Raw genomic sequence first — 26,133 nt, 5'->3', positions numbered from 1 at the left:
ACAGAAGATAGAAAGTGAAAAAGTCAAATTATTTCATATTTGCATTACATCAGTTCTCTTTGAAATATTTGTTTTGATCTTCAAAACAAAACAAATTATTTCTTTTATAAGAAATAATCTAAATCACTCAAACTTAATTTTAAATGTTGCTCTTAAAAAAAAAAGATATTCATTTTGTAATACTGGCACAACGCTAGAAATGTTTGACCCCCGCCACAGAGGAAGAAACAAGTATATTATTATCACACTCAAATTATACTACATAAATTTTTTCCCCCATCAAACATGCCTAAAGTGTAAAAACACGAAAGTATAATTTGAAATAATTAAAATATTGAAATGAAAACTGGTTATAGAATGCTCTCTTTGATAATACATTTTTTGTCTGCTATATACATGCTACATATACTAACAGAAATACAGATAGTTACAGATAGGCATTAAACTGAATTAAAATCTGATAAAATGGTCAGCTGTCAAATGCAATATTAATTGACATAAAGTTCTCTGGATTTAGATGTTAGATGATTACTTTTAGGAACATGACTAATGTTCATCCAACTATTTTAATTTTATTCTCATATATTTGTATTTGCAAAACAGTAGAGAACTTCAATGGGTATGAAGAGCATTATGCATAAATTAAACAGCTGATTTAATATAAGTTAAATTATTACTTTCACGTTTTATTTCCTTTGAAAATCAATACATTAAATGCTCCTACATTCCAGAGTTTAAATTGCCACTTTTGTTGTTTTTAGTTCTTCTTTCTCAGTGTAAAATTTATTCTTAAAATGAGTTATAAGAAATATTTTGCCACTTTTGCAAATATCTTAATTTGGGGCCATCTGAAAGTGCAACAGACATATTTTTCCAAATGAATTGGAAGCATATTTGTGTTCTGCTTTACTTTCATTAATTTGGAATTGTATGACTTTGGGAACAACCTATTAAGCTCTTGAAATTAAGTAGCCAGTTTTTGTTATTTCAAACAAGGACTGAACTATTCTCACTGTTTCCCTTGCCTGATTGAAAAATGAAGAAGCAGAAGGAGAAGGAGAGAGGAGGGAGAGAAGGGTGAGATAAAAGGAAAAAAATGTAAGAGAGCCCAGAAATAAATATAAAATATAATATGTATATATGTAATTTGAATACTTTGCTGAGTCATGAGAATAGGATTAATGATACAGGGCAAGAAACTGACATCTTAGATTAAGTTCTTAATTTCTAAACTTTTTCTTAAATTCTGACCTTTTTCACATTTTGTGTGGGTTCTTCATTACATACTAGTTTGATTTTCCTATCAAGGTTGAGGGAACAGTGGTGAGGGACATGGATAGATATCCAGGACATTTATCAAAAATTTCTACTCCACATACATAGAGATGATAATGTTGCCTACACAAAAGACATGTTCTGAGTATGATGCTAAAATTGTTATGAATTGTTTAATTCATAACTGCAATCATTAGTTTAGCTGCAAAGCATTTTGAATATCAGAATACAAACTATCTACATTTACATGAAATATATTTCTCTGAGATAATTTAAGTATCTACACTATAATCATATATATATAGATAAAAGTAAGATTTTGTAATCTCTACCTGGAGATATATTTTTATGAGATTATGCAACATATCAAATTGAACAAGCACAAAGAGTAAGCTTAGTTTGCATTCAAATTTTAATTGATGTCTGAAATGTTACATACTGTTGTTCTCCAAAATTCTATAGAAAGAATTTGCTGGGTTCCTTAATCCAATCATACCACTGATATACCCAATTTAATTATTTACTCAGTATACCTGAAAACCCAAAATTTAGATATTCAAAACCACACAAATTATGTTCTGTTGTATATGCCAATGTTTTGGCAGGAAACCATATGGAAGGAGAAAAATAATTCATTTTTAAATTCTACACAGTTTCACGATTCTATATGTTAAAATTTCAAGTTTACTAGGGCAAGGATAAGTTTCCTTTTATCCTCTTCATACAGATGGGAAGAGTATGATTTAAAAATTAGAAATAACTTCTTTCTATAAATTATATAATTGTTATTTTTTGAGATTAAAAAAATGCCGGATACCTTAAGAAGAGTAGAGGTAAAAATGAACCACCTACAGCAACAAGATTATATGAAATAGTGCTGGTTTGAAAGCAATAATATTACTTTGTAAATCTTTGAAAAATACATCAACAAACTTTCTGGAAGCTACTTCTGTTGTCCAGACCTACATTTTTTACTTCATGTAATTGTTGCCTCTTAGTTTTTATACATCAATTAAATAAAACTTAGTTACATGGAGGATTCCACTTTGCCTTAATATTTTATAATTTGTACAACACTGCCATATCTACATACGATAATATTGTGAAAGAAATTTTAAAGAAAAATAACTCCCACTGTGAAGACAAAATTAATAGCCACCTCAATTGTGAAGGCAAATACTAATATTTATATTTATCTTCTAATCCTGGATCTAACATGGAGGAGGTAGATGGAGAGTAAGAGATACATTGTTTCCATGATAATATTATGACATTAAGTTTATTACTTCCCCTCTGAAAAAAAAATTTTGGAAGGGAAAACGTTGCACACAACTGGGATAGTTTACTTCTCTTGGCCAAGGTAGCATTACTATTTATTTTTTTTAACTCCTTAGGGAAACTGTTACCAACTGTTCATTCTGAATTCAAGTAGCTACTGTCAATTTACTCATGGGTGAATGCTGCCTCTTTGTGGCAGAATGCCACGGAAAATGTTCCTTAAACAAAGTTCATGAACAGCCCTTGACATTGTACACATTGCAGGTGAGATTATGCAGACATGTACCAAACACCAGTGAAGTATGTGGCTCTTTAAGGTTCAGATTAATCCAGACCTTTCCTACCCTTGAATATAATCTAATTCACTGGCAAACCTTACTCAGACATGAACAGCTTACACTCACCAACATTTTGACATTTAGGATACAGATCAACTGAAGATAAAAGTACCCATCACGGTTGTTGCAGGTAGCTTTACACAAGGTAAACTATGCAAAATTGTAGACCAAATAAATAATACTGGTATGACAAAATACAAAATCAATATGCAGTACATTACTTACCATGCTCCACATGTTAGATGGATACTTCAGTAAGGAAAAGAAGTAAACAGTTGAAATTTCATGAGTGAGCACATTAAATGACACATTTAGATAACCGTACTTCCCTGTACCAACAAAGGTGCAATTATATATATTTGATCATTAGGGGGATCATTAGGAATAGAAGTTAGCTACTGTCTTAAATTAATAATGGCGACTCAGTAAATCACACAGCTATTTCTTTGCACTTAAGTAATCATTACTTCAGTCCCTCATATTTGACATAGTTATCAAGTGTTTATTGAGAAACTATTTAAAAAATTACATGTGCTGGGATACATGAGACTGTAACAACAGTAGCCCCATCTTACAGAGATCCTGTTTGTGGTTATCATCATTGCTTGCTGCCCAGAGGGATAAAGACATTGTATAGAGATTTGTACAATCCATCATTTGGTTTTCTGAGGTGCCAGTACACGTGGATCTGTACAAATGCAACTGGGTTTGGTTAAACAATCAAAAATCGGCTACAATAGTAGTCAAATCAATACATCATTTTGGTTGACTAATAAAAATACTTTTAAATCTTCTCTAATAAAACCAGAAACTTGAACATTATTCTCACTGGAATGGCCCAATTAACTGCCCTAAATATTTTTCTTTTATACATTGGGATACAGTTATTTTTTTTTAATTACAGATCCAATGGGTGGGTTGCATTGACTTTTAAGATGTAAGTTCTCCATATTTTTAATAAGATTTTAAATGCCTTCCTGATATCACTTCAGTTTTGGAAATACAGCTCCTGATACAGTGTGACACCTCTGTTAAAATCATAGGCTAAATAGTGAAGGAAAGAGAAATGCTAAATGTGCATATAAAAATAGGTGCTACAATAAAATATTCGTATATTTCATCAATAAGTTATTTTGACTAATCAATTATGGATCATATAGCTCTGTAATTTTAATGATTTGTCCACATCTATGGTGATCTTTTCAAGATCACAATACTTTTTTTCTTTTAATTCAAATGTCCAGAATGCATACAAACACATCCTTTAAAAAGAAAGGAAAGGAATGAGAGAGGAGGGAGGCAAGGAGGCAGAGAAAGAGAGGAAGCAGAGAAGAAAGAGAGAATGGGGGCGGGGGAGAGAGAGAAAGAAAAAAACAAACTTTCTATTAAAGTTGGGGGTGTGCTAATCTCTCCACAAAAGCCACCTAGACCCACCCATGGCTCAAAGGGGGAGAAGGGGAAGGAGAAAGGAGTAAAAGAGGACAGGAGAATCTATGCGCTGTCACCTTCCACCATTCTCAACATTTCCAACCACTACAAAAATGACTATGACCTTTAACAAGTCACCCGCGAAGCAAACGGCCCTCCATAAAGCCCTTCTCCTCGCCTCCCCTACACGCAAGGAGAAAGTGATGCGCCCAGTGTACACAAACGTTTCCCCGCGTGTAATATTAAAAGGAAATTGCACACCCTTTCAGTATCTTCCGTCGAAGCTGAGAATCTCGTGCCAAGGCACTTCACCCTAAACGTTGAAACAACACAATGAATCAAATGGGGTTCACGGTGTGTGTCTGCTCGCTTGTTTGTTTGAAATGCAAGAGCTCCAAGGGAGTTTCTTTGCGTTTTAGAACTGGCTAAAGGTGGTCTGTTTTTCCAGCACTTCGAGGTAGTCCGGCTCAACGTTTAGTTTAGCTTTTAGCTCCAGATACTCGTTCCTGTTGGGTTCTACAAAGACAGCACTGGGGGGGCTGTAGAGCACCGGTTCCCTCAGCCTGCTGTCCCCCGCCCCCGGGTGCAAATACTGATGGGGGCGTCTCAGGTCATAGTTGGGGGAGAAGGTGTAAGCAGCGGGGCTGCACGGGAATTTGGGGTATTCCGGGAGGCTGTTGCCGGCGGGGGTGGTGGCGCAGTGTTTGTCTGGTTCTAAAATGCCCCTGTAAAAGCGATCGGCGTCCTGCACCGGCGAGAGCAGGTCCTCCCGGGGCTCGATGGTGCTGACGCTATAGGCGGGGCTCCGCAAGTGGTGGCTTTCCCGCCTCTCGTCCTCCCCCGCCGGCTGCAGCTGCACCGGGGGCGGGGGCTGCGGCTGCGGCGGCGGCGGCTGCTGCAGCTGGTGGTTGCTGCTGCTGTAGGTGACCTTGAGCTCGTGCAGGTCTTTGTAATCCTCCACGGAGTTGCCCTCCCGCGAGCGGTAGATGGGGTTTTTGCACATGTGGCCCAGGGGGTGGGGGATGTACTCGTACACGTGGCCCGCGGGCGTCTTCACCTTGGGCAGCGCCGGCGCGCGGTGCTGCGCGTGCGCGTGCGCGTGCGGGTGGGCCCCCGCGCCGCCGCCGCTGCCGCCGCCGCCGCCGCCGTACACGCTGTACTGCATGTTGAAGGAGCTCACGTCGGAGTTGTGGGTGCTGGCGTGGTCGCTCTGGTGCTTCTTCCTGCGCTTCACGACGAGCACGAAGAGCCCAGCAGCCACGAAGACCGACATGATGAAAACCAGCAGCAGGCTGAGGATCAGCACCGACAAGGGCACCGACGACGCGGCGCCTCCGCCCGCGCCCAAGCCCGCGGGCGCCCCGGTGCTGTTCAGCCGCACGGCGGGGGTCACCGCGCTGGTCCTCGCGGGGACCTGGATGGACGAGGGCGCGGGCGTGGACACCACCACGTCCGAGTAGTCAGGGCACAGCAGCTCCGACTTAATGGAGCGCATATCCGTCTCGGCGAACTTCTTGGGCGCCTTGCAGATGACCTCGTCCACCAGGACGCCCGCTTTGAGCTGCTCCACCCACAGCTTCATGCCCACCACGTCGCAGGTACAATCCCAAGGGTTGTCGTGCAGGTCGATTTGGATGAGTGACGTCAGCTGGTCCAGGACTCCGCTCACCGGCAAGGAGGTGAAGTGGTTACTCCTGAGGTTGAGCCTCAGGAGAGTCAGGCCTGAGAAGACGCCTGAGGGCAAGGTCTGCAGGAGGTTGTTGTTCAGGAATAGCAGCTGGAGGTTTGGGACCGGGTCGAAAGTCCCAGGTTGAATCTCGCGGATGAGGTTGTATTGGAGGAAGAGATACTGCAGGCTCTGTAGGCCGTAGAACAGCTCTGGGCTCAGCCGCTCGATCCTGTTGCCATTTAGGTAGAGGCGCCTCAGGTTGGTGAGGTCCCCGAAGGCGCGGTCCTGGATCGTAGAGATACGGTTGTTGCCCAGGTGGAGGAGGTCCAGCCCTGTGGCCTCCAGGAAGTCACTCCTGCGCACCAGGGCTATGTAGTTCTCCGTCAGATACATTTTCTTGGGGTTGTAGGGCTTGGGCTGCAGCTCTGCGATGCTCTCGATCTTGCGCTCCTGGCAGTTGACGTTGAGGCCCAGATCGGAGATTTGCAGGTTGCAAGTGCACGCGGTGGGACACTCCAAAGGCACCGGAGATTTGGTCTGGTAGGCGATGCTGGGGCCATAGTTGCCATAGCCCAGGTCCTTGGAGGGCTGCCGAGAGGTGGGGCGCACCCTGGGCTTATTGGGTTGGCGAGTCCCCTTAGGGGGCTTCAAGGGGGGTTTGTAAACAGCAGAGGAAGAAGTGGCCACGGAATTCACCGAGGCGGGGGTGGTATGTAAGTACCCCGTGGTGCTCAGAGGCGTCTGCGGCCTCATCTCGTAGTCCGAAATAAGTTTCCTTGGGCAGAGTTCCTGCTTGGACACTTCGTCCAAGTCTCGGCCGTGTAAGCGGAAGGGCGTCTCACAAACCACATCCCCCACCAGGGCGGAGTAGGAGATGCTGTCTAACCAATCCTTCAGGGAGATCAGCTCACAGGAGCAATTCCAGGGGTTTTCCTCCAGTTGTAACTCCACGACTTTATCCATATGCTGCAAGAGCCCCACATAGGGCAGAAGTTTCAGACGGTTCCCCCGCAGGTCCAAGTGCGTTAACGGCACAAAACGGAAAAGGTTGTTGGGTAAACTGGACAAGAGATTGTCATTGAGGATAAGCACCTGCAGCAAATGCAGTTTCCCAAAAGCGTTGGGTTCAATGACACTGATGTAATTGTAATCGACCTGTAGGTACTCCAGGCTCTCCAAGCCAAGGAAGGTATCATCACGCAGAAGTTCCAGTTTATTATTGTTCAGATGCAATCTCCTTAAACCCCGCAGCCCGTGGAAAGCCCCAGTCTCAATGTCCTGGATTACATTGCTCCCTAGATGCAAAATCGAAGCCCCAGTGTAATTGACAAACTCATTGGGATAGAGGCGGCTCAAAAGGTTTCCAGACAACAAGAGGTGGTAGATTGGGAAACGGGGAGGGCTGATTTCTGAAAGGCTGATGATCCCCCGATTTTCACAGCTCACAGTTAAAATGCCGTCCTTTTCCTCACAAGGACATGCATTGTCACAGATTTCCCCATAATAATCGATGGTTTCTGCACACGAAAGGACGAGAGATGTTAGAGCAAACGCTAGAGTCTGCAGCATCCAGCTCTGCATTTTTCTGTGAAGATCCTGTTCCAAAGTTACTGGGGGGCAGCACGTGTGCATTTTATCTCCTGCAAGGGAGAGAGGGGGAAAAAAAACGAAACAACAGAATATGACAAAAACTTAAGGGATCAATTAGAAAGTCTCTTTCCTTCCTAATACTGTTTTTCTGACATCCAGAAGAAGGGGGGAGTAATGACACCCCACACCCCAAGGTACATACATTCTCCAGACTTTATTAAAATCTGATATTCACTTTGATTTAAAGGTTGATTTCATTCCCTAATGACAACAGGAACATGCTGCTCCTAACAAGATAAGGGCAGGTTAGACAAAGTCCCTGTTTAGTGTTCTTCCCTGCCCACCCCCCCCTTCAAAACCAATCCATAAATATACATAAAATGGCTGTCAGTTCAGTTTCACGGTTCAGATTTAAGAGACAAGAAGCACCATTTTTATCAGGTTCCCCACCTCACCTCTACCCAGTCCCTCTGCTTTTCTTTCAAAACCTCTTCAGTTAACAGTTCACCGTGAAGGTCTCCCATTTTCACAGAAAATCCTGTGAGCCACAATACTTGGGCTATTTTAAAACCATCGCTGGAAATGCCAGGGTGGGAACCTAAAGAATACTTTTCACAGAGGCAAAAAGCATGCGAGATAAGGCATCAAAAGGACCCAGAAGCTCTTAAGACCAATTGTCTTCGGGAGCTTTGAGCATGGAGAAAAAGGAGAGCGCTTTCGCTTTGATGGTGGACTTCAGTATCACGCTATTAAGCACATCAGCGTCCTAATTGCATGCACGGTGCCACTTAGCAGCGCCTCCCCGAGAGCGCCCTGCGTCCACTTCTCCTCATTGATCATGTCAGCGACACTACTAAACCGCATTTTTAAGCCACTGAAATAGTTCTGCACGATGGATTACAAAGAACTCTGCGAAGGCATCCGCAATTCCGGAACAAGCTCCGGGTACCTGGAGTTTAAAGAAGACATTCCCACCGCTTACCCAGAATCAGCTAAAAGTAAACCCAGGACCAGCGCCAAAGCCTCCCTAACCTCGGGCTCCGCGTCTCTTAGCCACGGTATGCAAAACTAACTCTACCAAATTAGCAAGATTGGGACTGAATTACCACCTCGCCAACATCCCCATCTTTGGAGTTGCTTATTGTATTTAATTATAAAGGCTTTACTCCCCCCACCCCCCACCTTCTTCCCTCAGAAAGGGGACTTGGGCTGATTAAGAGGCAAAATAGAAGGGAGCAAGGAAGGGGGGACAGCAAGTGACACAAGTCAGTGCTTTAATATCCAAATTTCATCTCCGCAAGGAATCTGACCCTCCTCTCCCTTTTCTTTTTGGCTTTCTTTTTGTCCCTTTAAAGGCTTCCTTCGACTTCCTACTTCGAGTCGATAGCAGCGCTCAGAAGGAAAGGACATAAATGGAGCGAGTGTGTGTGAGTGTGTGTTGCGTTGGTTGAGGGAAGAAGGGGGAGAGGGAACATTCGGTAGAAATGCTGGGCTCGTGGAACCAATGCCTTTTTTCTCTGTCCAGCCTTGCTTGGCTCTGCCTCACCACCCCCGAAGTCTGATGTCGAATCGCAACCCCCAACTAAAGCCAAGACGGTTCTGAGGCATGGGTTCAAGCCTGGAGACCACGATCTGGATCCCCGTGTCGACTCCAGCCCGCGTTATGAAGAGCCCCTGCATTCGCACGCACGTGTGCAAGTGTGCCTGCGAATCATTCACGTGTGGTCACCCAGACGTGTCGAGACGAATGGGAACCCACAGTGTCTAAACCTTGCAAGTATCCCCGACCTCCCAACGCAGCGACAAAACACCTCCCGGCTTAACAGCGGCACAGACACCCTCTATGAAAGCAAAACGTTTACCTTGAAATCGCCGTTCTCCGCTGGATCAAATCGGCACAGCCATTCAGCGGGGGCTGGGTCCCCTCCCCCTCCCGCCCGGCGCTTCCCCGCCCCCATTCACCTCCCACCCGCTCTGACAGCCCATCGCCAAACGTGTCCAGCCAATATTAAACTTGAGCGTTTACAACTTTAATTCAGTTCTGGCTCGCCAGGGTCGAAGGAGCTTCCCTCTCACCCCACTCCCGATTCCCTCCTCCCTGATATCAAAGGAGCCCGAAAATTTGAGCAAATAAAGTTGAATGAGCCGGGCAAGGCTGACATTTCTGACTGGGAAACGCACCTCCGATGTAAATTCGCGGGGACGCTGCACATTCTCAGAGTCTCAGATTTTTTCTTTTCTTTTTTTCTTTTTTGGAGGGCGGGGGCGGGGACGCTGTATCTGTTTCCCCCCTCCTGCCCACAAAGAATTAAACCCTGGATCGTGGTCCTAAGCATCCCCGCATGAAGCAGCGTGGGGCCGGGTGGGCTGAAGCCCGGCACCCAGGCCGGACCCGCGGCTCCGGGGCGCAGCTGCTCCGGTGGCAGCCCCCAGGCAGGAGCCCCCGGAGTTCCAGATCGCGAGGCTCCCCCTCCCCCACCCCGCCCCAAAGCGAAGGCCGGGAAAGGGGAGGAAGGAGGGGCGGGAGGAGAGGGAAGACAGCCACCCGGCCGCCACACACACACACACACACACACGCTGGAGCCTCTTTGGCAAAGTAAACGGCCGACTTACCCCGTCTCACATCTCCAAGGCCCACTCATCATAGCCACCCTTGCAAAAAAACCCAAAAAACAAAAACCTGTTTGGGGTGTGCACTGGGGTTCGCGAGTCCAGGCGGGGCGAGTACCGCGATCCGGGCGGCTGCGAGAAAAGAGGCGCCCGGACGCCGCCAGCCCCGGGCCGCCGCCGCGGTGGCGACCGCGGGTTCCGGGGCTCCCCGAAAGGCTCTCCCCGGCGCTCTCAGTGGTAGTCGGAGCGGGCAGCGGGGTGTGGGGGGAGTGTCGGGGCGGGTTGGGGGGGACAATCCCGAGCGGCGGGCTGGGAAGGGAGGGGGAGGGGGCGGCGGAGGACCGGCGGTCGAGGCGCCGCGCTGTAGGGGCCGGGAGCCGGGCGGGGCGGGGAGAGAGCTGCTGGAGGGGGGAGGAGGCTCGGAGCCCGAGGAGGGGGATGCCAAGCAGGCTTGCCTGGCCCCAGGCGGCCCAGCCAACGTGACGGTCAGCCTCGCTGAGCGCTCGTATCCGCTCACACTCACGCTCACTCGCACACTCTCTCCCAAGCCCGCGCCACCGCGCGATCGCGGGGTCCCCGGCATCGTCCGCCGCACACCCCCCCGCCCCCCAGGTGGGTACTTACAGTTGCCATCTGCCTAGGGGCCAACTTTCTCCGAGCCAGCAGCGGCCGCCGCCCCCTCCAGCCGCCTCCGGCTCCTGGCACCCGCCGGCCTAGGTTCGCGCGGGCCGGCCCTCCCCTCCCCCCTGGGCTGTCCTCGCCGTCTTCACCACATTCCCCCCTGGTCAGTGGCGCACGCCCGGGGACGAGCCAGAGGGAGCAGGGCGCAGGGGAGTGCATGCATCGCCCGCCTTCTTCTTGCAGCGCACACTGTACATGGTAGTGAGGGGGCGAGCGAAGGTGGCACCGGCCCCTCGGCTGCTCCCGCGGCGGCTGCGGCTCCCGCGCCGTCCTCCGCCCCCCGTGCGCCGCGGCGACCACCGCACTGGGATCCCGCCGCCGGTGTCCCCGCGCCGAGCCCGCCGCTGCCGCCGCCGCCGCGGCCCCTGTTCAGTGGGTGGAAGGCTCCCGCATCCTCTTGGCCATTTCGTCGCTCCGAGTGTTTGCAGGGGCTTTTCCTCTATTCCTTCTCCGGATGCGGCGCGCGATATTCATTATTTGGGATTCTCTATCTCCGACATCCTTGAGGGCCCGGGAGGGCAGGAACAGCGTTGTTCCAAGCCTGTGGCGTGTCCCGGCCGCCCGGCGGCTCTTAAAACAAACAAACAAACAAAAACCCCAAAACAAAAAACTCAGAGAAAAGTCGCGTCTTCCTTCCCGGGCGGCGAGGAGGTGGCCACGCGGTAAGCTTCGCGGGGGTCTATGAGACAGCTGCTCCGGCGCGGGCGCAGGGCCCCGTCCGGTGCACTTGTTTATTGTCGCGCGGCTGGTGCGAGCCAAGCTGCAGCAGACATGATGGGCCCGGGGCGAAGCGGGCGCTCCGCGGCCGATAGATGGCAGCCGAGGGCGAAGGCGTCCCCGGGCTCGGGCGGCGCAACCCGAGCCTCCCCACTACCCGCCCCCCCGAGCCCCCCCGCCACGACTGCCACCTTCCTGGGAGACAGAGGAGTCTTGGACCATGTGCGTAATACGAGTGTGGGACTGTTGCAACCCTCTGACTGAAAAAGGGAGGAGTGGAAATAACCCCGACAGCGTCAGGCTGCTTGGTGGTCAGGAACAGATGATTCCAGCCCTGGGCTGATGGTCTGCCGTCCACCTCGCGTTTATTAGACTCGCACAGCCCGTACTGCTGTCTCTTGTCCTGTAAAGGACCCTGGAAGAGGGAGTGGTCCATCCTAGCTGCAGACAAGGGCGCTATTTTTTTTTTTTGTAAGAATTACGTTTGATAAGTATGTCTAGGCGATACAAGGGATGTGAACGACTTTCAGAGAGATTGTGAATATTATTTGGTGTACACTAAAAAGCTGGACATCCCTCAACAAATGCAGTAAGGATAGCAAGTTTCTTGAAGAGTCACCTGCTAAACTCTACTAGCGTCTTCTCTACAGTAAGTATTCCTGGCTCTTTTCATGAAACCAGACAGCTCCCTCCCAAAAAGGGAGTCTTTACCTTCATAACGCACATTTCCACAGTTTGGAATATTAGAGCTATAGTCCATCATAGAAGAAAAGTTGATCGTTCTAAATGGCCCAACGTAGGCTGAGTTACACGTGTCTGTTCTTTTGATAACTGGGTAGCTTTATCACTTAAATGTATTTTACCCATTTAATTTTGAAATTAATTATGTAGTATCTTTTGTAATTGTCTTAAACATAACTGATATCGTGTCCTTTTTGGTAATATTTGGGGTAACATTATGGTTATAATATCCTGATTATATATAAAATTAATATTAATTTTGAAAAATATGTATATACATATTGCCACTATCATACCTTTCTACATCGTCTCTGTTGAATTAGAAAGAGTTTTCTAGAGGTGGTGAGTATGATAGTCTTCTGAGGTTTTGCAATATTTCGTGAAATTTATTCTGAGTCTATTTTGCAATTTCTTTTTTGTTAGTAAAGCCATTCATACTTGGTTTGGAAAGATTTTGTTAGTTTTGCTTAAATTTGGGGTAGTTACCAGGGAGGGAGAAAAGAAGAAATCTATAGTATCAGATAATTAAAAGTAAAGTATTATAATAATAGAACTTCATAGTAAATTTACAACCATTTGGCCTAGGAATGATAGTCACTTGCTACAGGTACATTATATAAATAGGCAACTTAAACTTCACCCAAAACAGGCTTGTTGCTGTATTGTTTATTTAGTCATTATCTTCTAACATGATGTAAACATTGTAGAAATTTTTTTAAAGTATAAAATTGCTTTTATATTTGCAAAATTAAAGTATTTGAGTGTCATAATTTTCAAATACATGTTAATTACAGTTAGAAACTTTTGGAATATAAATGTTAAGCTCTAACACAGAGACATATTTTTCAATGTTGATAATCTCCATAGAAGTTCTCAATGGGTATGAAGTGGCTTATATAATTATTAGACTTCTCAAAGTAACTGAAGCATAGTTATTTTAGTTCATTCTTCTGTTCCTTTCCTAAATCTTCACACTTGCATTTAATATCAAATTTTAGTTTAATTTTTGGTTTTGTGTTATTTTTACTTTATTATCCTAAATTAAAATACAGCCTGTTAAGCAGCATTAACATGTTTGCAATTAACTTAGGTTATAATTTTTTTAGAAACACTGACACTAAAAGTATTCTAGTTTACCTCTTGTGGTTGGATAAGTTAATGACAACTTGCTGTCCTTAACTCAGTATTGAAGATGGCCTGAGACACCATCATGAGTTTACCACTAGGTGTCTCTGTAAGCTTCCCTGCGGGAAAGTGAATTTTGAGAAAATACTGTGACATGAAGAGACAAGAACAGAAGAATGGAGAAAGAAAACATCATAAAAACAAGAAAAGGCCTCGTTTTTAGTGTGTAGACTTTTGTTTGCTTTGACTGTTGACTACTGCCTAGAAAAGATATAAAAGAATCATGTAGCTGATCTACTTTGAGCAAGATTTTTATCTAGAGGAACAAACATGTTTTAGTCTGTATACAACAATAAATAGTCATGTGATATGTATACATGCTACAACTCAACACTCAAATGTACACATATGATTACATAAACACAGTTAGGGACTAGAAAATTAAATGACTGATCAAATACATCTCTCCATATTTTAGGTCATTGATGCTAAATTGGACATTTTTTGATTGAGATAGATGTGAAAAGCTGAGAATCTTTTTCCAGCTGTTTATGAATATGTTTATGCATATTATAATTAGCTCATGATCTCGTGTCATTATGAATACATTTTGTATGTGGTAATAGATTTGTCAATAATTAGTGCAAATTATGGATGGACCTAATTTAATACCTGATTAAAATTTAAGTTCAAACTACAATTAGCATATTTGTCACTTAAAATTGACCATATAGTTTTGTGAATTCATATTTATTATTACCTGGAATTATTGTTTTAGTGCCTTATGAACCCTGGAAGTGTTCTTATATTGAAAGCATTTCTTAAGATAACTCATCAAATTACTTTTGTGTATCACTCTGTGGTTTATTTAGAATAGTAAAGAGCTTAGTCAAGAACTATAGTCCATCATGCAAGAGTCTTAAAAGAGATTATAAAAAAGGAAATTCTTTGGTGATAATTATGAGATTTTACAACTATAAATCAAAATCATTGAGATCAAAACCAGTAGACCTTGTATTTTCTATTGTTGTTGTTAGCCCGACTAGTGAATTAGGATTTTAGAATTCTAATGCTAAATTCCAGACTCCTCCCAAATTAACTTGGATAAATTACTTTTGTGATAATAATAGCTAAGAAGACTATATACTATCCTATTTAATCAATGAAAAAAGTTTCAGATTTAAATTATATTTTTAATATCTTTGAAATTGAAATTACATATCCCACATACCCCTGAAAGGAGAAACCTTTTTCTTGGAGGTGAAAACATGAGTCATCATTTATGATTGTTTCTCTATGCAGTTGCTAAACGAATAATAATATAGCATATTGATTTGATCAGTTTCCTACATTTCAAATTACAACAATTAAATATATCATGTAGTGATATTTATCAAATCTGAAATGGCTGGCTAAACTGACTTAATTTACCAAGATTATTTATTCACTTACAGACTTAACTAGTTATTTGCAGTCTTAGAAATATGCTCTCAGAAGCATTAAAAAAAAAGATGTATAAAATAGACCGTTTTCTTCCTGTCTCATATAGTTCCTTGTACATACCCTCTAATTTTTTATTTTTTGCCAGTTTTAGATATTAAAACATCCTCTTTGGAGGATCACTTGAAAATAACTACCCAAAGTTAAAATAGATATCTCTTTTGAACAATCATACTTTCAGAAAGTAGCCTACAGGTGTTACCAAAATAAAGTATAGGATGTGATATATAAGAAAATATTCATTGTAACGGACTCATGTATTTGTAAATGGTTTAGAACAGCCTACATGTCTGACTAAACGAGAAGTGGTACATATCAGCCTATAATTTGGGAGACCTTTCTTCCTGTGATAACAGTGTATATAGGAATCCAGATCTGCCATTATTAATAGTGTATGTAGCATCATCTATGAATCCTGTCGAAACAGAGAGAGAACAAAGAAAGAAAGGCAGTAAGAAAGGGATAAAAGAGAAATTTTCAGGAAAGATACACAAATTCTGCAGTAGTGATTGCCTCTTGGAGAACTGGGAAATCTTGAGTAAACTGGAGATTTATTTTTCACCACACACACACACACACACACACAGAGTGAGTGAGTGAGTGCTCAGTGGTATCTGATTCTTTTGCAGCCCCACAGAATGTAGTCTGCCATGCTCCTCCGTCCATGGGATTTCCCAGGCAAGAATACTGGAGTGGGTTGCCATTTTCTTCTCCAAGGGATCTTCCCAACACAGGGGTTGAACTTGTGTCTCCTGCATTGGCAGGAGGGTCCTTTACCACTGAGTTACCATGGAAGCCACCTGGAAGAGTGTGTGTATATATATATATATATATATATATATTTACATGCACATTATATATAAACATTTCAATTTACATGCACATTCCCTATAAAAACACTATGTACTTGAGAAATAAGGATAATATTTGGAAGAATGATAGGAAATGTGATGAAGAAGGCGATTTTACCAAATTACATTCTGTCCTATAGTTCTCAAAACTATTTTATTTTTTTATGACACACTGTTACCTGAAAGATACTGAATATCTTTCTAAAAATATGAGTATAAACTAGTTAGTTAAAATGATTTCTCTTTATAGCGCTTATATGTGCCACTCAATTCTAGCTGCCAGTATTAATTAATAGAAGCTAGCTTCTCTTTATCTTCACTATACAGAGCCATACTGTGTACTGGCAATATTAGCTTTATTTGATATGATGGATGAAGGAACGATCAAAATGATTCTCTAGAGAGAATAAGTGATTATACTTGAAATTGTCAGCAGCAGATCTTCACTGCTATTTGCAGGAAGACGAGTGAGTGTGTAATTGTGACATATTCTAAATATACAAACTAATATCAGGCCCTGTTAGAACAAAGTCTGCTGCCATCTGGCTTAGACTCGCTTGCATTGAAATATGCACATTCCTGTGGACAAGAGGCAGTTTAATTATAGAGCCGGATAAGCCTTGAACTGTATCTTCCTCCTGGAGCTATGATTTGTCTCTTGGAATTCATCAGTTCTTGGTTCTCAAATATCTCTGGTCATTTCTAGGAAACAAGTCTAAACAAGCATTTTGTTAGGCCTATAATTTCTGTATTCTTTCTGGTTTTGCAGAGAAAAACAATCATTCTAAAACAGTGTCCTCACAATATTTAAAAAATGACTGCTGCTTGCATGAGAATGTCTACATTGACCATAGTTTATTCAACTTTTATCAACTGGAATCCTTCATTCAACAGGAGACTCCCATAATCATTTTATCCCTTCAAAATAAATTCACTTTTCCCCCAACTCCAATCCTTTTCTTTGTGCTGCCCTTTTAAGCGGAGAAGGCAATGGCACCCCACTCCAGTACTCTCACCTGGAAAATCCCATGGACAGAGGAGCCTGGTAGGCTGCAGACCATGGGGTCGCTAAGAGTTGGAAATGACTGAGCAACTTCACTTTCACTTTTCCCTTTCATGCACTGGAGAAGGAACTGGCAACCCACTCCAGTATTCTTGCCTGGAGAATCCCAGGGACGGGGGAGCCTGGTGGGCTGCCGTCTATGGGGTCGCACAGAGTCGGACACGACTGAAGCGACTTAGCAGCAGCAGCAGCTCTTTTAAGCAACTGGCGTTTCGCTTTTATCTATTGTTCTCAGAAATTCACTGTAAATACTTTCTTCATCAAAACAGTCTTCCCTGCCTTCTCTGACCAACGTTAAAGATTTAATTATCTAAACATTATCTTACATTATCTAGCACGGTGTTCTAGTCACTGCATAAAGTTTTCTTTTAATCTGGACTAAACGATCATGTTTTATTGAGAACAGAATTTTACTGTGTTTATTACCCCGTTAGCAGTGAGAAAAATGAACTCCCAATAGTTATTTGTATACACATGCATGTATGCTTAGTTTCTCAGTAGTGTCTGACTCTGCGACGCTATAGACTGCAGCCCACCAGGCTCCTGTAGCCATGGGATTCTCCAGGCAAGAATACTGATGTGGGTTGCCATTTCCTCTTCCAGTGGATCTTCCAGACCCAGGGACTGAACCTGGGTCTCCTGAGTCTCCTGCATTGGCAGGCAGTTTCTTTACCGCTGAGCCACCTGGGAAGCCCCTCTGTATATACAAGAAATACTTGTCCACTTATGAGTTTATTCATTCAATGAATTTTTTTAATACCCAGATTGTGTTAAGCCTTATTATGTTTGATATAAAACAATGAGTTGATTCATATCAGGATGGTTGGGTGATTTCAGAGATATTTTGACTTTCTGATAAACCACCTACGTTTTCTAGTCAAAATAAATGGCATAAAATATAAAAATACTGTTGCATAAATTGTGTACTTGAATAATATTTCTTGTAGCTTAGATTTGCCAAGCCTCTAAAAGTGTTCTCCAGTAGCACTTTCTGTGAAGGGAGTAATCTATACCTGTTTTGTCTAACGTGATAGCCATTGACTACAAAATGATTACTGATTAGTTGAAATGCAGCTGGTGTTACAGGAAATAAAATTTTGATTTTTTAAATTTTAATTAATTTAAATAACCACATGTGGCAAGTGGCTACCATATTGGTCGTGCAGTTTGGGAGTATAAATCCCTGAAAGACTGAAATAGTGTTTCTTGTGCAATATCTGGGATACCTTGGAAATTCAATCAGTATGAACAGCTGCACTCATAACTAATGATGGTGATCATGACACTCTCAATAAACAAGGACAATTATGATTCATATTTGGCAAGAGGCCTGATTTGCATTCTGTTGAGGGTCTCTATTCAATCCTACTAAATTGCATTGAGTTGAGGGTTTCTACCATTCTTTTAAAGGTTCCAAGGCATTTTAGAGGCATTTAAAAATTCCTTATTACATCCTCATTACACCCCCATCAAGAAGGAAAGGTAGATTATATCAATAGAATTTTATTAGAAGATAAGTGCCTTTATATGCATGATGAAGTACCCTCTAAAGTGTTTTTCTCCAGCTCACACAATGGAATGTTAGTAGAACTGGAAAAGAAAGTCCTAAAGGGGTAATTTGCTTTAGGAGTTTTCTAGAATAGGCTCTTTGTGCAGAGAAGCCTGTCAGTCAGTTGGGAAAAAAAAAAAAAGTGCACTTGAACTCTCACACATTCCATCTATTTGAATGCAAAAGCTCTATTTTGAGGCTGAGTGGTGTTTTGCACAATTAAAGTAAACAGAGTTTGGACAGCAAATTGTAATTAATGAATTTATTGAATGCAAAAAGGGCTTCCCTGGTGGCTCAGTGATAAAGAATCAACCTGCATTGTAGGAGACAGGAAACACAGTTTGACCCCTGGGTCTGAAAGATCCTCTGGAGAAGGAAATAGCTCCAGTATTCTTGCCTGGGAAATCCCATGGACAGAGGAGCCTGGCAGGCTACAGCCCACAGGATCGCAAAAGAGTCAGACATGACTGTGTGACTAAACCACTACCACCACTGAATGCAAATATGGCCTCTAATATCCATGAAGATCCGAGTAAATCTCAGTTCGTATGAAATCAGATTTATATATTTGAACAAAAATGTAACAGCTTGGTAATCAGTTCTAATTATAACAAATTATTATAAATTTGGGGATTGTTTTGTTTTTAATCAATCTAAAATGTTGGTAATAAAATTGACCTATACGTCCACTATGGGACAAATCACTGTAGCTTCATAAAGGGCATCAATGGCTTCAGAGCTCAAGTCCCAGGTAGATAGGAAGCCACATGGTCCAGAGCGGTAGACTGGCCCTCAGAGACCTCAGCCCCATTCTCGACTCTGGTTTTGCATCCACTGTGCATGTGCATTTATGAACACACCTTCCTGGGTAGGTCATATATTTTATATATAAGGAATTTACTGTGCTTTCTCTTCAGTGGACCTTAAGACTACCACACTGGTTCATCAAAGGATAAGTATTAAAATGTAATCTCCTTGGAAGAAAAATAACATAATCATTACTCTTAGATTGTAGACTTAAAAATTTTCACGTTATCCTAAAATATAAAGTAAACTTCATGTAAATAAATATTGGCAATCCAGTTCTCACTTATGAATGGTGTACCTTCTGTGAAAGACAGATCAGAGGCAGTTCAGTGTTTTTTGAATCTAACATGATGCATTTTTTATCCCATGATCAAAGACATTCCATCAATCTCATGAAGCTTTTATAGTGACATTAGGTTCATAGTTACTGTCATATGACATATTTTAATGTTTGCTCCAATTTTAATTGATTGTTACATATCCCAATGAACAAAAAACTAATTTGGATTTGAATCACCAGTATAAGATGCACAGTTCTTTGTACAATCAATCTACATCCTTAATTGCTGTATTATGTGAGTAGTGACTGCTATGCAGGTTGACTTTGACCAATGACTACACTGCCATTTACTCATATGAAGATAGTCATGAATTTATTTCTAGGTACTTTTAAATTTAAAAGTATTTAATTAAGTATTGATATGGTAGCCCATTTATAGTATACTTTTTCCTAAAGTAAAGAAGTTTCTAATGATAGTTTTCCCTTATTTTTGAGTTTTTCTACCAATTATTGTTTTACATTTAGTAAAACAGTAGTTAGAGAAAGCTTTGTATGCCTCCTAAAAAAATCAGTAATTAAATACTAAAATGATTCCTAGTATATGGAGAATGTGTGTGTGTGTGTGTGTGTTTGTGTGTGTGTGTGTGCTTAGTCATGTCTAATGCTTTACGACCCCATGGCTATAGACCGCCAGGCTCCTTTGTCCATGGGATTTTTCAGGCAAGAATACTGGAGTGGGTGGCCATTTGCTTCTCCAGGGGATCTTCCTGACCCAGGGATCAAACCTGAATCTCCCGCACTGTGAATTCTTTACCGCCACCAGGGAATCCCATATAGAGAAATGGAGCCTAGATTGATTTCTTAGAAAAAAATAGGAATCTATTTGACTGTGTTTTTCAATTTGTTATGTGGTTTATCAACCACAGCTAACACAAGCATCAACAGGCAATTTTATATACATCATTTATAATCCAAAATCAAAGGCGAATAAAATGTATATATATACATATATATACACATATACATACATATATATATATATACACACACACACACAACATACCTATACTCATTCACTGTTTGGTAGCTATTTCACATAGATTTGTCTCATTCTCCCATGTGATTATTACAGAAACTTCATGAAGTATTGTCTTTCTTTACAGATAAGAAAACTGAATTTCAAGATAGTTGGTGATGCTCCATAATTCATACAGACAGTGCATAGAAGATCCACACTGTGATAGAATTACAAGGACTCTCAGTTTTCATTTTCTCAACTTCACTGTGTCGATTCAAATGCATTCTTTTGAACTTTTACCTCAGTTTAAAAGAAAAGTGAAAACAATTTATCAATACTTAGTGATTAGGTTCAGTAAAGATACCTTCTAAGTGATTCATCATTTCTATAATATCAAATGGATTCTAAATCAACAATAGAAATATATTCCAAATTATTAATATATAATACTATTCTTTAAAATATCATCATAATAAAATATATCTGAAACTGGTCATGAAATACATTTATAAATAAGCCATCCTTATATTAGTCTACCTTAAGAATATCAAAGACATTATTGACTACCAGAAGATACTGTTCAGTAACCCACAATTATTTTTGAATATTTATATTATGCTGTGCTGTGATCAGTTACTCAGTCATGTCCGACCCTTGCAACCACATGGGCTGTAGCTCACCAGGCTATGCTGTCTGTGGAATTCTCCAGGCAAGAATACTGTTGTGGGGCCATTTCCTGTTCCAGGGTTCTTCCGAACTCAGGAAGCAAACCCACGTCTCCTACATTGGCAGGTGGATTCTTTACCACTGAGTCACCTGGGAAGCCCATTTGTAGTATTAAATATAATTTTTTCTAAAGTAAAGAGGTCTCTAATAATAATTTTCCCTTATTTTTGAGTTTTTGACTAATGATTATTTTACATTTAGTAAAGCAGGAGTTAGAGCAAGCATTATAAAATTAATCATTGTAAAACCACCTAAAAATCATTAATAACATACTAAAACGATACCTTTGAGGATTATTCATATGAACAGTTTCATGCATAAGTTTATTTTTTTATGCATGTTTAGAGAGATAACTCCATAGCCCTTTGTCACATCAATTTTTTATAAAAATAATTGAAAATTGGCATGACATATTTTCTAAATTTTTTCAAAATAATACATACAATAAGATACCTATGATTTAACTAATTTTGTTAGTAATTGAAAAATCATTTTAGTTCATGAAAATATTAATCACAAATAACTAACATCTACTTACAAAGAACTACAAATAAATATTTTATCATTTTTGAACACCTGACTTTAACAGTATCAACCCTCTTTGTCAAACAGTCTTATTTCATTTTGAATACAACATGCAAAACTTCATAAAACTCAAAATATTTGGGTGCTTTTGTATGTTAGTCTTTCCCCAATGTCAATAAAATTATAATGGGATGGTTTGCCATAATTATGAATCTCCAAATATTGAATATTCATAAATAACTGGGATCATCATTGGCTATCACACTTCATCTATATATTACCATGCTGAAATACATGAGTGTGTAAAAAACAGTAAAAGTATCTGTCCACTTTCGCAGTTCATGACGTTTCTGACCACCTTCTCCTAATATGCGTTCAGAGAGCAGGCAGCAGTGCTCGAGAATGCATCTTGGAGTTCTTCCAGGAACTGAGTCAAAGAGCAATGTCTGCATTCACAAAGAAGCATTCACAGCTGTCAGAAGTTAAATGTCCATGAGACTCACGATACAGCTGCAGTCCTTCCAGTACACTGACAATATCTGTGGAAACTAGAATTTGATAACTAATTTTCTTCCATGGAAAAAAAAAAATCACAGCAGAACGATGACTCTTTGCCTGACCAGTAATAAATAATTATGCATTCACAACACATGAAGCATCCTTGTCCTACATTACTTAGCCTGCTCTGCTTTTGCAGCTAATTTTCACTACCACAGAAAGCACTCTCATTGCGATAAACTGTCAGTGAACTTCTTGTAGGCAAACACCTGCAGATACCTGCTAGCAGTGGGTGCATGAGATTTAGGATGGTAAAAATTGTAGCATGAATTGTAGAAGAATCTGCAAATCAATATTAGGTAGAAATGAGTGTGTGAGAGCAGGCATGAGTGAAGAAAGGCACACATAAACATGTATTTTGTGTTTCCATTTATACTTGATCGAGTGCATGGAATGCATTTTTTGATCAAATGTTTAATGTAGTTGAGTAGAATAATATAAAAGCAAGCTATATTTGCAAATAAGGTTTTCAGTCTGGAATAATCTATCCCAATTCATTATCAGGTGTTTTTGGGGCAAATGATTATTTATTATGTTCTCAATCATGTCCGACTCTTTGCCACCCCACGGACTATAGCCCACCAGGCTCCTCTGTCCATAGAATTTCCCAGGCAAGAATACTGGAGTGGGTTGCCATTTCTTTGTCCAAGGACAAATGATTACTCTGCTGGAAATATTCAGCCTTATATTCTCTATATCCATATGGAGATAACAATCACTGAGACTTTGAATTACTTAAAAAATATACTTTTTGAAAATATCTCAAAGTTTTAAATGAGATTATAAATCTCTGTTTCTGTAATAGTTTAGGTGAAGTCCAAATGGAAGTAAATGGGATTAGCTTACCTTCAGGTAACTATACAACTGTATGGTTGAATGGAAAAACCCATTTGAAAATGTATCCATTTTTAATTGTTGAGTCACTTAGTTGATCAATAGTTTCTAAACATTATAATATTATAAAGATCTGGTTCCTAAAACCAAATGAATTATTAAAAATTTTCTATCCCATCTAAAATTAAAAACAATTATAAGGCTTTAAAAAATATCAGTTTTTCAGTATGTTTTTGGAATTGTGGGTATGAGAAATAATGAAGAAAACTGGAAAACTAGTCACAGTTGATCTTTAAATTGTCAAGGCAGAGAATGTGGAGTACTACAACCTAATTTAAAAGACTCAGATAATGTAAATGTTTTAACCAACCTTTGAAAAATTTTCTCCTGATTTTCTAACCTCTTAGTCAGCATGCTTAAGACTAAAACAAAGATGTACAGCTGAGTTAACTTAATAATTTATTCTGAAAAATACAAAATAAAAATAAGACACTAACAGCCACAGATTCCATGCTGCTTTGGCAGCATTCCATGTCATTTGAATAAGACCTTCATATATTGAGTGGATTACAAAAAAGTCAGTTTGGTTTATTGAAAAACTTCATTATACAAGTTATCAATAGGTAACATGTAAATTGTTGTTTTGCCATGTGTTCATTGACAGAAAAAAGAAAATCAAGCCAACAGTTTAACTTTATGGGAATAAATAAAATTGGCCTGTGGTTAAAATGTCTTACAATTATGGTTGCCTGCACACTAATTTATGCATGTTAGATCATGCTTAAAACACCCTCATTCCTGTTAAGGGTTTCATGTCTGTAGGTATCTGATATCAGCTAATGCACTATAAATACATTATATTTTGGATTCTTATTTTTCTGTCTGTGAATTTGATAACATTTTTTTGCTTCTTTTTTAAATTTATTTTTTTATTGAAGGATAATTGCTTACAGAACTTCATTGTTTTCTGTCAAACCTCAACATTTTTAACAGAATTAAAATACAGAATATTTCTCCACATGGCTTTTGGGATACGTACTCTATATAGGAGATTGAGCAAACATCTGAAGCATATAGATTTTTCCTCAAAACATTGTTAGGAAAAAACAGGCTTAAACTAAGTCACTTTTATTGTATTTTTAATCCAATACTGATTTATTAAAACATATGCATTTAATGTCTTCAAACACAAAACATTTTTTATTACATTATTGCTTTCTACTGTGTGTGATGGACTTTTTCAAAGATAGTGAAGGGATTAAAAACAGATATTTGGGTAAATATTTCCTAGGATTCCAGTCCCATCTCTACATTTTAGTGATTTCTTGAAATATTGGTTAATTTATTTAATTCAGTGCCTCTGTTTCATCATCTATAGGATGTGTATAATGATAATACCTGCATTAATTGTGAGGATTATATGAGGTAACTCATTAACATGTTAGCATACTTCCCAGCACATTTTAAGCACTATGTCAGTGTTAACTATTAGAATCCACCTGCAGCGCAGGAGATGCAGGTTCCATCCCTGAGTTGGGAAGAAACCCTGGAGGAGAAAATGGCAACCCACTCCAGTATTCTTGCCTGGGAAATCCCGTGGACAGAGGAGCCTGATGGGCTACAGTCCATGGGGCCGCAAAAGAGTCAGACACGACTTAACTAAACAACAACAATTATTTTTGTTTAATAGTTTCCCAGGTGGCGCTAGTGGTAAAGAACCCACTTGCCAATGCACAAGATGTAAGAGAGAGATGCGGGTTTGATCCCTGGGTTGGGAAGATCCCCTGGAGGAGGGCATGGCAACCCACTCCAGTATTCTTGCCTGGGGAGTCCCACGGACAGAGGAGCCTGGCCGGCAACAATCCACAGGGTCGAAAAGAATCGGACATGACTTAAGTGACAGCACAAATTGTTATATTAGTCAAACCAACATAATTTGAATCTACATGGTAGAGCATAGAATTTGAGGAGGCTACATAGGATTGCAGCAGAGATTTTTTCCCCCAGAACAGACATTTTTCAAAAGTTGCCTTCATTATCAGCTGACCCTGATTAGTTATGGATTTATAGTACAAGGGCCTGCCCTAGATGAAGTGGTTGCTGGCTTGCAAATTTCACCAGCTATTTTGGCGACTGGAATAAGAAAATGGGAGTGCTTGCCAGACAGCACTTCCTAGTAATGAATTTTATAAAATTCCTGCATGTACATTGTTCCAAAAGATCTGGAGGACAAAATAGAGGAGAAATCACAGTTTTGTATCTTAGATGTACAGCATCATAAATAATGAAATACTGTAATGAAATTGTATGGGAAACTGTCAGGTGTGAATGTGAAATATTTTGATATGCTAAAGGCAAGAAGCAATTCTTACAAATATCTTTAGGATGAATATATAATTTGGATATATTTAAAATAAGTCTGGAGCTAATAGTTAATATTTAGATATTAAAGTGAAGGTTAATTTTTATAGACATACAGTCAACTTAAATTATGAGATATTAAACTCTAGTGTAAATTATTTAATTTATCATGCAGCTAGAACATTATATACGCACACCACTGATTCAAATTATTGCTCTGCTGTATCTTCTATTAATTTTTTTCATATGTATGTAGTTATAAATGAGAAATGTTATCATTTCATTGCTACTTTAAAAATATATGTATGTGTTTATATATATATACACATATATATTTGCTTGTATATTGTGAATGACTTCTGCCATCCCTGAACATATACTATTTTAAGCATCCTTTCATGCTAAGTTTGATTCCATTATTAAAATATTTTTTTCTAAATGCCCCTATTAAAGAAATACTTTGTTAAAGTGCAATTTCAAGGCCCAAGATTATGACCTTGAAAGTCATATATAAGATAAAAAACCTATTCTTTGTTGAAGAAAATATTTTGAGCATGGATATTTTGTTTGAGTCCACGAAGATTAATTTTAGTGCATTAGACTTACAGA

General features: G+C 40.6%; 2 protein-coding genes and 1 long non-coding RNA gene across 5 annotated transcripts in view; 2 read left to right on the top strand and 1 right to left on the bottom strand.

The window, feature by feature from the left end:
- Positions 1-3,372: 3,372 nt before the first annotated feature.
- On the bottom strand, positions 3,373-11,734 carry SLITRK5 (SLIT and NTRK like family member 5). 3 transcript variants are annotated; one of them, XM_081549861.1, is made up of 3 exons: positions 11,227-11,656; positions 10,813-11,121; positions 3,373-7,628 (listed from the first exon to the last, which is right to left on the bottom strand). In XM_081549861.1, the coding sequence occupies exon 3, from the start codon at positions 7,618-7,620 to the stop codon at positions 4,735-4,737; it is 2,886 nt and encodes a 961-aa protein (XP_081405987.1). In that variant the 5' UTR covers positions 7,621-7,628; positions 10,813-11,121; positions 11,227-11,656; the 3' UTR covers positions 3,373-4,734. The 3 variants fall into 3 exon arrangements, with proteins under 3 accessions (XP_081405987.1, XP_081405989.1, XP_081405990.1); XM_081549863.1 differs by having other exon boundaries at positions 10,813-11,734; XM_081549864.1 differs by lacking the exons at positions 10,813-11,121; positions 11,227-11,656 and adding an exon at positions 10,192-10,579.
- LOC145529456 (uncharacterized) lies at positions 5,491-9,725 on the top strand. The gene is made up of 2 exons (XM_081549865.1): positions 5,491-8,636; positions 9,104-9,725. Exons 1-2 carry the CDS (start codon positions 8,471-8,473, stop codon positions 9,610-9,612), a joined length of 675 nt encoding a protein of 224 aa, XP_081405991.1. The 5' UTR covers positions 5,491-8,470; the 3' UTR covers positions 9,613-9,725.
- A 143-nt stretch (positions 11,735-11,877) lies between the features above and the next one.
- The window catches only part of LOC145529454 (uncharacterized), a 102,903-nt gene continuing 88,647 nt past the window's right edge, over positions 11,878-26,133 (top strand). The window contains exon 1 of the long non-coding RNA XR_014071247.1: positions 11,878-12,235. This is a non-coding gene — a long non-coding RNA (uncharacterized LOC145529454). The remainder of the gene's footprint in view (positions 12,236-26,133) is intronic.

Source organism: Giraffa tippelskirchi, chromosome 12, assembly GCF_054371585.1.
Source record: "Giraffa tippelskirchi isolate mGirTip1 chromosome 12, T2T-mGirTip1v1.2.pri, whole genome shotgun sequence".
Taxonomy (NCBI): Eukaryota; Metazoa; Chordata; class Mammalia; order Artiodactyla; family Giraffidae; genus Giraffa; species Giraffa tippelskirchi.
This window is presented reverse-complemented; position numbering and strand designations above follow the sequence as displayed.